Consider the following 13541-nt stretch of genomic DNA (forward strand, 5'->3'; position numbering starts at 1 on the left):
TTCTAGGGAACATTGGCTTTCTGCAGCGTCTTTCTCAAACAACTCCACTTTGACTTTTATGTAGTAGAGAGTTAATTTAAAATGCAAATATGTCCTATTTCTTTCTTTCCCTCATTTTCATTCCCAGTGAAGATTAACAGAGGTGAAATACCAGTCAACTATCATAGAAGACTCTTCAAGTCTTGCAGTAGTTTTTGGTAGTGGCAATTTAACGTTAGACTGATTCATTTGATGCAGTTCAGTAAAAGTCATACACCTGTTGCACATGACTTACCTCTTGTGCCAAACGACATGCAAACCCATCTCTTTAATCAGACACTGTATCGACAGTACTCAGACTTTTTCTTTCAACTGAAAAATGTTTATTTCCTGTGTCTGGCTATGGTTTATTGTGATTGCAGCATCTGATATGCTCCTAAATAAATAACTTCAGAGTTTTGGGCAGGGGAGGTGGTGTGTTTCCTGTAATAAACTTACTTTGAATTGAATGAAAATAATCAGAGTAGCTTAAGTGTTTAATAATATAAGGATTTTTTTAAATAGTCCTTCAGGCTTTTTCTTTCTGTTCAATCATCTGCCATTAGTTAGCTTTCTGCTGCAGTTACTCGTCTGATGATTCTGTAAGGTCACTTCTGAAACCAGACTCTGCCTGGTAAAAGGTTAAGGGTTTCAATGTTCTATGGGTTTAATGTCTAGGTGCCATAAAATCTTCCCCAAGCTGAGCTAATTATGGAAGTCACAGAAAATGCGAAGGGTTCATGCTCTTTAAGAAGACACATAGAATGTAACTCAGCTGTATTAAAAGGGTTCTTTATATGTACAGTGACCTTGTTCCTATCTGCTGGCATTTCTGTGTGAACTTTTATTGTGTTAGGTGTATTGTGATTTTATTTTTTTCTCTGGCCTGTTTTACTGTTAAAGTGAGCCTTATACAAAATCTCACAGAGTGAGGAATATCAGGGGAAAAAGAAACTAGAACCGATGCCTGGTTCTGACTTCGTATTAGAGAATAACTCATTATGTAAGGTAAACAATAACTGAAATCATGCTGGTGACATTCTTCAAGTGAGATCGGACCGTTTTGGTTTGGGGCATATATATTTACAACCGTCAGCCTTAAACAGGAAGTCCTAAACAGCAAATAAACTCTTTTTCCAGATAGTTGGATTGACTTGGTTTAACTTTTACCTCTCAGTGTGGAAGGTACTGTTCTTTACTCCTTTTCATAAGAAGCAGCCATGATGAGTTCCTGGGTTTGTGCGTGTGGTGCCACTTGAGAGCTTTCATTACCGATTCTAACAGAGAGTTAACCAAATATTGAGAATTATCTGGTTGACTGGCAAGAGGGTGAATTCTTAAGCCAGAACTGTAAATCAGCGTTGGGACATGTGTATTTTCTAGAAGGCTATCTTTGCACCAGTTGATTAACAATTCGGGATGACATACATTGAGGATTTATTTTCTTCTTTTATATTTTCTAGTATTGCTGAACTGAACTGTGATTTAACAAGCTGAAATTACAAGTTGTAGCTAGCAGTCAGAAGAGTCAGAAAAGTCTGTCACTTCAGTTGTTGTAACTCAGTTATGTAGCAGCCGCTGTTGCTGTTTAACTGTGACATTGATCATTTGTAGAAGCTAGTTAGATAATAATAGAGTAATATTGGATAGTAGTTTGTTTCACTACTACGAAAATCGCTATCCCGAGTTTCTGGGCGCGATGGACCAAATGAGACTGGCAAATTAGTATACCTGCAATCAAATTGTTTGTCTTACACTTAGCTGAAGTAATGCGCTCACTTGTGTTAGAATCACATTGTGCAACTAATTCCACAGAATCTCCATGTGCTTGGCTAATGCTCTTTATTCAACTAACATTAAAGAAAAATTGTATCCAGAGGGAATTTTTACAGGTTCTTTGTGGGTGCCATTATCTAATTTTATAAGTCTTGCTCTACCACACCCTGCTTCCATTACAGTACCATCCTGCAGAAATTTTAAAAGAAGAAATGGTTGGCCTAGTGTAACATGGAAGATGTACCTAAAAGACTGCCAGCTGATTTTAGTCTGCTACAACATATGTGTAAACCATATGCTCTGACAATTGATTCGCATTTCTCTCGCTAGAGCAAATGTTCTATATCAGTGCTGATTGTTTTACTGCCCTCCCATACCTGCCAAGACTGGATCATATTGTAGCTTTTTAATCGCTTGATACTGCCCAGTAATTTGTCACTCAAACAGACCCTGCCATTAGATCTCCATAGATATAAAAGAGCTGGAGCTAAGACCTTTTTTTTAGCTTAGTGTTCACCTAGATCTATTAATCTTAAAGAAAACAAAAGGACCAGTTATCAGCAAGCCTCGAGATAGAGTACCTATAGGCAAATTCAGTGTCTGAATCTGGCCGTTACGTTAATGGTGGTTGAATACAGGTATCTATTAATTCCTGCAGAGTTTACCAGAAATTTGTCCTTCTTTAAAAGGACTCAGACTAACAGCATCAAGGGAAATGGCCAGCCCGTTTTTAAATTAAAGGAAGGCTGGGGATATGGGAGTAGCAAAGTGAATGAATCGATGCATACTCCTAAATTTACTTGTGTACGTCTTAATGTTTTGTCTCACTGTGGTCTCTTCACTGCTTCCGAAAATTATTATGGAAAACTGTTTATTTTACTGTCTCATATTGCTGAAGGACATACAGCAGGTTATATGTTTGGGGTTTTTTTCTCCAGACTGGCTGTATACTGATGCCAGCACAGAACAGAGTTAATTTTATGCTTGTGAATTTTGTTGCGCAGGACCTAGTAGAGATGGAACTATCAGTGAGGATACCATTCGAGCTTCCCTTATTTCGGCAGTCAGTGATAAGCTGAGATGGAGGATGAAAGAAGAAATGGATCGTGCGCAAGCTGAACTCAATGCCTTGAAACGGACAGAAGAGGACCTGAAGAAAGGACACCAGAAACTGGAAGAGATGGTTACTCGCCTGGATCAGGAAGTGGTAAGCTGAGATGAAACACTGCTCTGTATCGCAGTATTCCTAGTAGTGAACAGAAGCATGTAATTAATCCATTTTTAAGTATGATAGACATATTAAAGCTTCCAGTGTATTGCCTTTTAAATATATTCTCTTTCCCAGTTGAGATGTGTTTGTTCAGACTAACGGAAATCAGAAACAGCAGTGACCATAAGATGCATTGTTCTGCACATGTCTTACAGGCGACCTCGTTCAGTAGTAGAGGAACAGTAGTATTTTTTCCCCTTTCTCCCTGTGAAAGATGTCAGTGCTGCGAGATTATTTAATAACTATGTCTTAGTTTCTGGATAATATGTAACAGCAGCACTGGAGAACACTTCACTGTCTTAGTGCAGAGACACTGATTTTAGTCACATCCTCCTTGTATAACCTGCAGATTTCTCCTTTCCCAGACGAGAGCTTTCCTACTCAGTATGCTCAGAAGTTCCTGCAGTTTCTCTTTAATGCCTGACATCTGCTTTGTCCATCTGCTTCTTGCATTACTTATCGGGAGTGAGATTTTGGGATTGATAAGCAATTTCTGAAGCTGGTTCAGTGCTCGGTTATGATTTTTAAAAAATTATTAAAAATTTTTAGTCGGCATTAGAGAATGGAGATAGCATTATGTCACTGTATAAATCTATGATGTGCCCACTCTAAATGCAGTACGTAATTCTAGTCTTTGCTATCTTAGAAAAGGAGGATGTAATAGAACTGCAGGTGTTTGATGCAAAGACGCGTAATTCTAGTCTTTGCTATCTTAGAGAAGGAGGACGTAATAGAACTGCAGGTGTTTGATGCAAAGACAAGAACAGTCCAGTGTATCAGACAGCTTCCATGTAGAGCATGGCTGAGTGCGCTAGGGCTTCAGTCTGGGAAAAACACTGTGTGGACAGAGAGAGGGAAATGTGATAGTAGTCTGTACAGATTTGAGTGATAGGAGGAAGCACACAGTGGTGTACGGTCTCTTCCAATGTCTTAGCTGTGGGACAGCAGAAACATCAGGAGGCAAATTAAAAAGTAGCACAAGAAGGTACATCTCATACAGATGCACTTAAATTGTAGTTATTGTTAGAGGGTAAAGCCAGCATATTTTATTTCTTGTCAATACAGCTATCTATTTGATCCATGCTCAGCAAACTGGTATGGAAACTTAAGCCAAAAGATACATTTCCAAAGAAAATAATTATTTTTGCTTTGCTTTTGTTATCTTTAGCTCATTTAATCGTTATTTTCCCTTATGTGTCACCTTCGAAATACATAAAGACTGTTAGCATTCCTTCTCAACAGTTATAAATCGGTAATGGATTGACATTACCTAAAACTGCCTTTAATTTTTACAATGAAGAAACCTGAAGTCTGTAGGTTGGTTGATCTTATTTTTGTAAAAATCGTAATAGAGATGAGTAGAGAAGTGAAGAATCAGTTGGCATGTCTAAAAAGCTTTCATCTTGACAGTTGTATCACAAGAAGACCTACTAAATAATTAAACATCTTAATTGTTTTTAGGCTGAAGTTGACAAGAACATTGAACTTCTCAAGAAGAAGGATGAGGAGCTCAGTTCTGCCTTAGAGAAAATGGAAAGTCAGTCAGAAAATAATGACATCGATGAAGTTATTATTCCTACAGCACCGCTTTACAAGCAGATCCTGAACTTATATGCAGAGGAAAATGCGATTGAAGATACCATCTTCTATCTTGGGGAAGCATTGAGACGTGGTGTGATAGATCTAGATGTCTTTTTAAAGGTAGGTTTCTGTGGATGTTTTTAAGATGTGCATTTTAAATGCATTTAAATAGTTTAATCTTCTTTGTTCAGCATATTATTGTTAGTGAAGATGATCCTGTAAGAACATGAATACTTATGTGTTGAAACATAACTCAAAAGAGAGAGGAGTTTAAGAACTAACAGAAAAGGCTGATTTTAAAAGCATTATAGATACGAAGTCATAGTGTCTGATCTGCTAACCTTCCTTTATTTTGAATTTATGTGCGTAGTGATGGCACATGGAATAACAACACGTTGTTATTTTGAAAAGATTAAAAACACTGTTTAATGTGGAATAAAACTGCACAAAACATATGTGTCAGAGTAATTAATGTTACCATTAGACTTGGAAAGATTAGTGTGCAGAACTGGTAGTAGTCTGTACTGGGGCCACTGGGTAACAAGAGTTACTAGTCCTTCCTTTTTCGAACTTTTCCCCCAGTCACCACTTAAACTTTGCTTTTAACATCCAGCATACGATGCATTACGTAGAGACGTACTATTTCCTTCTTGTGTAGCTTGCTAATTCTGTTTATGTAATGTTAAAAGAACTGTTCTCTGCCCCATGGTAAATGCAGTAGTTTGACGTTACCTTGCAGTATGTATTACTACTTTCCTCTCTGAGAAGAATTTGTGCAGAGGTAATAATTAAAATCACAAAAAATCTACTATAGTGATTGCATTTGGTAGTCATCTGCAAGTATTTTAAGCCAAGGAAGTGTCATTTAGTAGACTTTTAGTGTTTCCAAAAACCTGACATCCTGTTTGGATTGTGGAACGTGTCATGCTTTGGAAATTTGTATTGCAATATAATTAAGATTGTATCAAACCTTTTCCCATAGCCAGCTGTTCTCATTGTTTTCACAGCATGTACGTCTTCTGTCTCGCAAGCAGTTCCAGCTGAGGGCACTGATGCAGAAGGCAAGGAAGACTGCTGGACTCAGTGATCTCTACTAAATTCTCAGACTTGAACTGGGAAGATAGATTTCCTTATGAAGCAGCCATTCTCTTGATATTTCTCTTAATCAGTAGGTGCCCAGAATAAGTTATTACATCATTCAAGTGTAAGATATTTTGAATCAATAATATATTTTCTTTTTGGTAAAGACTAGCTTTTATTAATGCACTTTCTATCTCCTGTAATCTTTGTGCTGGTGGACTTAAGCTGAATAAAACTTGTTGCGTATTTTCTTCCTCTACAGAACTGTGTACGATGTGCTTTCTTTGCAAACAGGTTTGGCTTAGGCGGTGTCAACCATACTTTCCCGTTACTTCTGAGATTTGGAAGACATTTTGGCGTCCTGGACTGGAAAAATTCACGTTTTGGTGTAACTAACCTTTGTTATGACCAGTGAAAGCTGAAAGCTCAAAATTTCAAGGCCCTGCTGTTTGACCCAGCTGTTAACATCTGAGGTTTGTTTTCTTGAAGTGAGCTTAGCAACTGTTACATTGACTCACCTATTGTACCATGAGATCGTGCTCATAGTGGAGTATACCTTATGGTGCTTTGAGAAGCTTTTTCCACTAGGAAATGCTAGGCAGAAGAAAGGCTGCTGCGTTTGGCCTTGCACTACCTGCCAGGCAGAGAACGCTGTGCACCAGAGTGGCACAGGACACGTGGGTTCTGCCCACATGCACTGGGACGGAGCTCGTAGTGACAACCTGGTGGTTAAACACTGCACTGTCTGCGGAAGAGAGCGTGTCGTACAGCACATCTCCCGACTCAGAGTGCTGTAGGGATTTGGGGTGCTGCTCTTGTCACCTCTGAGCAGCGGGCTGCTATCCTCTGTTTGCCTTTGTAGGCTGCCTCAGCAAAGCTAGCTTGAAAACCGAAGTGTCTTGGTTGCAGCACAGTCATCAGCATGGCTCAAAACCGAGCGTTTGTCTTGAGGCTTTTCACGTTATCACTGAATTTGAAGAGGCTGGGGGTTGTATTAAAAAGCTGGGTGAGACTTCCTGTAGTAAAAAAATCTAAGTCCTGTGGAGCTTCTGAAAATGGCTTCATGCCGTCTTCCTGTCATCTGCACACGGATGACTCTTCACAGTCACTATTGCTGTGTGCTCTCTTTTCAGGTGCTATTTTGGTCACGTGGATCTAAGAGAGAGCAGCAGTACAGTAGCTACAGCTTTTGCTTTGTTACTGAAGTTGCTTCACAAGCACTTTCAGCTAATTCTAAATTACTTTGTTCCGAGAAGTACGCCAGCTGCAGTCCATGTTAAAAATCTACCCTTGACTTAATCAGGTGATGTATTTCCATTCTTAAATAAGAATGAGGCCTATCCCTCTTCTTCATAATTATATATATTGTTTTACAATATTAATAATAGAGGAGGTGATTAATTCTTCTTTATGTAACTGTGAGCTTTGCAGAGTAACTTTTGCCATTGCTTCTAAGCCTGGCTGCTATTTCAGAGACGCTTTTTTGAGCTTGGCAACAAGTTAACTTTTTACCGATGCCAAGTACTTGGTCCGCAGAGATTCCTTCCTATGTGCATTTTTGTGCATACAGCTAAGGAAGATGCTGCCTTTGTTTCATTGTTTCTCTACTCCTCTGACACAATGTCAGTAGAGCCTCTTTCACTGCATTAAAGATGGGAATCAAATTTAGATTCTGAGTATTTAAACATTTCTGTTACTATTTTTTCATTCCTACCACAAGACTGTTGCAAGATTCACTGCATAAATATCTGGAGCCTACAGCAGTAGCTACCCACATAACATAGTTACACAGGTGAGTTTGAGTTAGTGTGGTTAAGGAAATAAATGGACTTGTTTGATTTAGATGGGCACAAGTGGAGCAGTGTTTTGGAGAGAAAGCCCTGTAATGAAAAACACAGAGACAGAAATAACAGTTTGTGGTTTATTTGGTGTTGGAGCTGGTACTACAGTTGGACAGTCACTGTCTTGTTGCATACAGAAACCTTAACATTTTTTAAATGTGCTCAGGAGACAAACTTACAGCTAGGCTGATATAGTACACAAAAATAAGGTTCTCTAAAAAAAACGTATACACAAAAATTCCAGAGCAGTGTTAGGAAAATACATTTGGACCTACCAACAGTGAAATACTTAAGCGATTCAGCTGGCAGAGAAGGTTGATCAATTGGCTTGACAATCCTTTAACTGCAAGAAAATAGTCTTTGGTTTCACGTTGTGTAATAATTAGTTATTTCTGTTCTGAACCAACATTAAACAAGATGAGGAAAAGGCAAAGGGTTTTCTAGGCAGTGCTGCTTTGAGTGCTGGAGTTCTGTCATACTACCTCACTGTACGAGACCGACTAGGTTATCTAGCTCTGGATAAGAACGTGGGTGTCTGAACAGGGAAAACCATAGAATAGTTTCCTAGTGCCATCTTCAGGAAACTCCTTTGTTCAGATTTGGAGCTTTTTGTGTGTTCTAGTTGAGAGACGTACACTGAAAGATTTGACCTACTTGGAAAGTGCAACGTAAGACAAACCACTAAACCCGTTAAACTGCGAAGAGTGAACTACTTGGGCAGATTCAAAACTGTAGTTCCTTCTGGATTCCCCAGAGGGTATCTGCACTCTTCCTTAATTTGTCTTCTTCCTCAGGTTTTAGGATCATCTTCACTACATCAGTGATGCCATTATTGCCCAGTACACAAGGAACACTTAGGAAGACATCTTCTTTTATCCCATGCATGCCCTGAAAAGTAGGTAAGGCTGGTTAGAAGTAGTGTATGTCCGTGTATTTTATAGAATATACTTTTGGGAAGACTTAATTTACTTGAAATTAAGCTAGAAAGTTATCACTGTCCTTCAGAATTCCCAAGATTGTTAGTTCTCAGTAAGACAAAAGTTAGCAAAAGGGGCTGCTCACCTTAACAACTGTAGAGATTGGATGCACTCTCCTTAAATTCTTCATAATAGTTTCAGCTAGATCTGCCACAGAAAGGCCAATAGCCCATGACGTGTACCCCTTCAGTTTGATGACCTCATAGGCACTGCAGAGAAGTTACTCATTAAAGAAAACAAGTACCATCAGCTGAAATACTCCCAAGTTTGTAAGAAGGACTTTTGGAAGTGCTTTAATCAGTTTGGGGACATCAGAAGCTTGACTGGTTTGCTGACAGGACTGAAATGAACTCAGGGGTGAAGAGTTCTATTTGCATTTTACACTACTCCCCATGGTTATACTGGGAACTTGGAAGTTAAGATGCTTCCTTAATTTAGAGGTCACTAACCGTGAAAAATTAACTCTCCCAAATCTACGTCAATCCTTAAAATATTATTTCAGCTTTATTATGTCTGCATCTTGATATTTGTTTTGGTCTGCTGTGGTATTTATGGAGCCAGGTTATGGATACTGCAGTTCAGAGGTACTATAGCTCTTAATCATTTGTTCTTGTGTGGAAAAAAAAAAGTAAAAATCAGTATTTACCTGTCCACCACCTGCTTATGGACCTCCTTCCAGTGTTCCTTGTCTGCATCAGTTCCCATGTCTGGATGAAGAGCCTTCAGGGAGACGCCAGCAACATTCACTCCACTCCATACAGGTACTGGGAGTTGCACATGGATTAATTATCTCACAAAAAAAATTAGTTTTGCCCTCAAATTAACAGTTAACATAAGATGTAGTTGGATTAATCTACAACACTCATGTCACTAAGATTTGGATATGACTAAATATACTATGGCCTGGGAGGCCAGTCTGAATTGCGCGTTTATATATTCCTCTATTCTCACCCATCTGTGCATCCAAAGTTCCATCTTTCTTTAAACATATTGTCACAAGGCTTGAATATACTTTTATTAAAGCAAAGCACCTACACAACATGAACTAGAATGACAGTAACTCTGTGCTTTGCAAAGATTAATCAAAAATTGATTCCAAATGAGTCCTCCTGAGTGTCAGGAAGCAGACAGTACTGCTCTGGTGCTGCCAGAGAAAGTAGAGGTTAAGGAAGGAGAAAGTTGCATTTTCTCCTGGTTCTAGACTCGCTTCTGCACTTCACTTCCTGTATATAGTTCTTGAAGTAATCAAGAGATGCCAATAAAGTAGGTCTAATGCAGCTCTTTGGGAGCACCTTGCAGAGACCTTTACCCTCTTGCTTTTTTCAGTTTGGTTGGGTTTGGTGTTTGTGGTTTGGTTTGTTTTTTTTTTTAATGAGAGTTATGGGAACAACTGAGCCTAGAACTTTTTGGCCTCCTCAGGTTACAGTAATGACCTTTACCAGGCAGGGTAATTCAGGTCAAATATAGATCATCTAGGGTTACTGTGTGCGGCAGAAAAGTTAAGGCAAGACTTGCACTCTTAATATACTGCAGCGCAACGGTGTTTGAGCACGGTTTTGCTGTAGCTTTTGGAGATGTTTCTTACAAACAAAGTATCAGAAAAAGTTCTGTGTAACAGCCAAACAGATTTCACACTTACCACTGGAATCTCCATGTTCTCCAACAATCCATCCATGGCAGCTCAGAGGGTGGATACCAAGTCTTTCTCCCATGAGGTGGCGGAAGCGGGCAGAGTCCAGGTTGCAGCCGCTGCCAATAACACGGTGTTTAGGAAAACCACTGATCTTCCAGGCCACGTAGGTCAAAATGTCCACTGTAAGCAGAACAGGGAGGGTAAGTGCCACTCATGAGCAATTTGATAACTAAAATCGTATCTCCCATTCATCTGTACGGATTTTATCCGCCTGCTAGTTGCGTGGAATAGAGCATAGCCTAATGCCCATCGCCAGGCCCTGCAGTGGGCGAACCTATGGAGTGTTTTAAGGGCAGAATTGAGAGGCTGTTTATGCTATGCGTGCAGTTACCAGTACCTCTTCCTGTGTCCTATGCTAAAAGTCACTTTAAAGGCAACTGAAAATGCAAGTTAGAGGGGACTTTGTTTACTTCTCAGAGGACCAGCTTGCTGAGTGCGGAAGGGGAAAATGACACCTCTTCCTGTGTGGTTATCTGGCCTAAGTATTTTCTAAAAGCCTGTGCTTGGTCACACTAGTGTACTAATGCCACCTGACTGAAGAAGACACCGTTCTCTAAGCCAAATCATCTTAAGACAACACAAGACAAACCTGGGTTTGAGACAATAAGCAGCTTGCAGTCAGGGCTGTACTTAACAACGTTGGGAATGATGAATTTGAAGATATTCACGTTGCGCTGGACCAGGTTAAGGCGGCTCTCTCCTTCTTGCTGACGGGCACCAGCAGTGACAATGACCAGCTTGGAGTGTGCAGTCACGCTGTAATCTGTACACAAAAGGCTGTGTCAAACATGACCTCTTTCTACACGTGCTTCGAAGTAGGGGTTCTCAGTTCCTTTTAGTACTGATATCTAAAATACTCAATTTTGAGGGTGATGAAATTCTCCTGGTACTTGTTACCCTAGACATTGCTTCTGTAGAAAGTTAAGTTTTCTTGTAAGACTGTGGTTCATTGCCACAAGGGGCAATATTAAGGGCACGTCAAAATCTTAACATGCAGAACATGGGCAGTGGTATTCTGTACTTCTCAGGCACAGATAGGAACGGGATGGCATCCAGTGCAAGTGTAGAGAAGGAAGAAGGCTTTACCCTCCTAACTTGCTGCCCGTGGACACGAGCTGCGTGTTAACCAAGAGATGGCTAGCATTTGCCCAGTCGGGTTGCACTAAATGTAAAGCTGTCAGACATTTACAGCCAAGAAGTAAGCAGTAACACATTCAAGGGCTAACTGGCTGTGAAATCAAATTCTCAAAGGTGCAGGAGTGCTTAAGAAATTCATCTTGCTATACCAAGTGATGAACTCTGGAACAGGATTCCTAGCTGAACCAGCGTTAACATAGTAACTGAGTAAACTGAGTGTCGGCTGAGCAGAAATGAAGTGAGCTTTCCTTCTAACGACTAGCATGACTTGCTAGACTTGCATGATCGGTTTGAGATCTGAGGTGTGTATCTCCATTTTGAAATAAAGAGTACATTAGAGCCAGCTACTTTACTTGCCCTTGCCAGAGACGATCTTTGGTGTTTTAAGGAAGAGGCTGCCATGCTGGAGATCAAGCATCTCTCCTCTGAGCTTGTCCTCCACAACATCAACAAGGGCAAGTTCATCAGCTAAGTCCTACAAGAGACAAAGATAAAATAGTAAGTTTATCGCCTCCAATTCATAGACTGAGATGTTACAATTCTTTTGGAAAAGCAGTGATCCATTTAAGCAATTTGGCTCATCCATATCGCTTGTTCCTAAACAGCATACTTAAATTAATCTCCTGGGATATCCACTTTATTTAGTTTTATACTTTCCATATCTGCATTCTGTATAGAATAGTTGTGCAATTTAGCATGACGACGATGAAAAAATTAATAGCTGTTCATAAACAACCTATTTTACAGTTAAGAAAAGCAAGCCTCATGTTAAACACAGCATTTTTGCTATAATAATTCAACGTAGAGAACAAGACATTCAGGAGTATCTAGGAAAACTTTTTCCAGTCCAGACTGTGAAGAAGTATTCTATTACACTCTCTGCTTCAGACAAAATAACCCCTCAGTTCTTAGGAGGGATTCTGGCAGTCATTCAAAAGTAAATGCTGCTCTTAAGTCAAAGTGATACATAAAGCATGTTCTGTCTGATACTGGGCTAAACATGGTTTACAAGAACTACAGCTACTTGTTCTCTGTCAATAGCTTGAAGATTGCTGCTTCATTTTGGGCCCAAAGAAAAGAATGGATAACCAAAGTTTGTCTTGTATGCTAGCCCAATTAGTCTAACGAGAGAAATTACTTTTTGCCCCTCTTTTAGGCCTCAGGTAGTCAGAACTGTGCTGCTTCACTTACCTTCATGAGGATGCTGATAGCACAGGCCATTCCAACCGCGCCCACGCCCACCACACTGATCTTATTGTGGGCATGGCTCTGCTCCTGCTTGTGGACATTGTGGATGAGCTGATCCTTGAGAGACATGGTGCACTGCTGCGAGGAAAGCAACAGATTCATTTCCCCAGGCTTTGGAGCTTTTACTGACACCAAATGTTTGTATCAAGCAAGACAGACTTTATTCCAGGATGATAAGAATAAATCACGTGCCTAAAACATCTGGCAGCACTGCCTGCATGCAGCAAAATCATCGGGAAACTCAATTATGAATGACAATGCACTCTTTAAGCTTGCTGTGTCTTTGCCTCAAAGATAGCCTGAGAAACACTGATTAAATAGCTGGGTGGCACTCCAGCAGCACTAGTAGAATGTTCTGAAGACGATTCGTATTACATTTAGGTAAAGGAAGCCATCTTAGTACTTCTAAGCACAGCGTGGTCTGGCATTCTCCATTTTACTGCCCTGAAAAACTGGTATTCCGGGCCCTAGAGTCTTTCCAGAGCTGAAGTTGTACAACACTTGGGCAATCCCTTCTTAAGCAGAGTGCTGTCCCTAAAAGTTGACTTTATGGATTTGTTTTAAAGAGAAACAGCATAGTTTTGAATCTATGTCTAGAGCATGGCATTACCATCTCTCCCACCCTCATTTTAAAATTTTTTTTAGCTACCAGCTGCATGGCAGCCTGATCATAGGGGCTCTAATCTGAAAGCCCCAAAATGGCACAGTGATGATGACGGAGTAGTACGCTTTCACCCCAAGGCCCCTGCAGAAAATCACACCATGCTTTCCCAGGCGGTGCTGTCCTGGCAGCAGCACAGCTTCTGCCTTGCCCAAGGCAAGGGCAGCCTCGCAGATGGATGCAAGTACAGACACAATGCGGTTCTGAAGCCAGTGCTGAACAGGCAACAACTCGTTCAGAGCAGGAAAGGCCGGGCAGC

At 40.3% G+C, this 13541-nt stretch overlaps 2 protein-coding genes across 4 annotated transcripts in view; one reads left to right on the plus strand and one right to left on the minus strand.

Annotated features, from left to right (window-relative positions):
* The window catches only part of TSG101 (tumor susceptibility 101), a 13923-nt gene extending 7939 nt beyond the window's left edge, over positions 1–5984 (plus strand). For both annotated transcript variants that reach the window (XM_009865228.1, XM_009865229.1), the window contains exons 7-9: positions 2799–3001; positions 4526–4765; positions 5653–5984. In XM_009865228.1, the coding sequence (XP_009863530.1) occupies positions 2799–3001; positions 4526–4765; positions 5653–5742 (533 nt within the window). In that variant the 3' untranslated portion in view covers positions 5743–5984. The remainder of the gene's footprint in view (positions 1–2798; positions 3002–4525; positions 4766–5652) is intronic.
* Positions 5985–7632: 1648 nt separating this feature from the next.
* On the minus strand, positions 7633–12702 carry LOC104270771 (L-lactate dehydrogenase A chain). Of its 2 annotated transcripts, XM_009865230.1 has the most exons (7): positions 12565–12702; positions 11731–11848; positions 10826–10999; positions 10183–10356; positions 9190–9307; positions 8629–8752; positions 7633–8454 (listed from the first exon to the last, which is right to left on the minus strand). In XM_009865230.1, exons 1-7 carry the CDS (start codon positions 12688–12690, stop codon positions 8290–8292), a joined length of 999 nt encoding a protein of 332 aa, XP_009863532.1. In that variant the 5' UTR covers positions 12691–12702; the 3' UTR covers positions 7633–8289. The 2 variants fall into 2 exon arrangements, with proteins under 2 accessions (XP_009863532.1, XP_009863533.1); XM_009865231.1 differs by lacking the exon at positions 10826–10999 and having other exon boundaries at positions 12565–12691.
* Positions 12703–13541: the final 839 nt, after the last annotated feature.

This window comes from Apaloderma vittatum, unplaced genomic scaffold (assembly GCF_000703405.1).
Source record: "Apaloderma vittatum isolate BGI_N311 unplaced genomic scaffold, ASM70340v1 scaffold1302, whole genome shotgun sequence".
NCBI lineage: Eukaryota > Metazoa > Chordata > Aves > Trogoniformes > Trogonidae > Apaloderma > Apaloderma vittatum.

Excerpts from the sequence above, each read along its gene's own strand:
- LOC104270771 (XM_009865230.1), bottom strand. The coding sequence starts at position 12,690 with ATGTCTCTCAAGGATCAGCTCATCCACAATGTCCACAAGCAGGAGCAG. Across the intron at positions 11,849-12,564 it reads CTATCAGCATCCTCATGAAG|GACTTAGCTGATGAACTTGC; the intron begins GTAAGTGAAGCA and ends TGTCTCTTGTAG. Across the intron at positions 11,000-11,730 it reads AAAGATCGTCTCTGGCAAGG|ATTACAGCGTGACTGCACAC; the intron begins GCAAGTAAAGTA and ends TTTTGTGTACAG.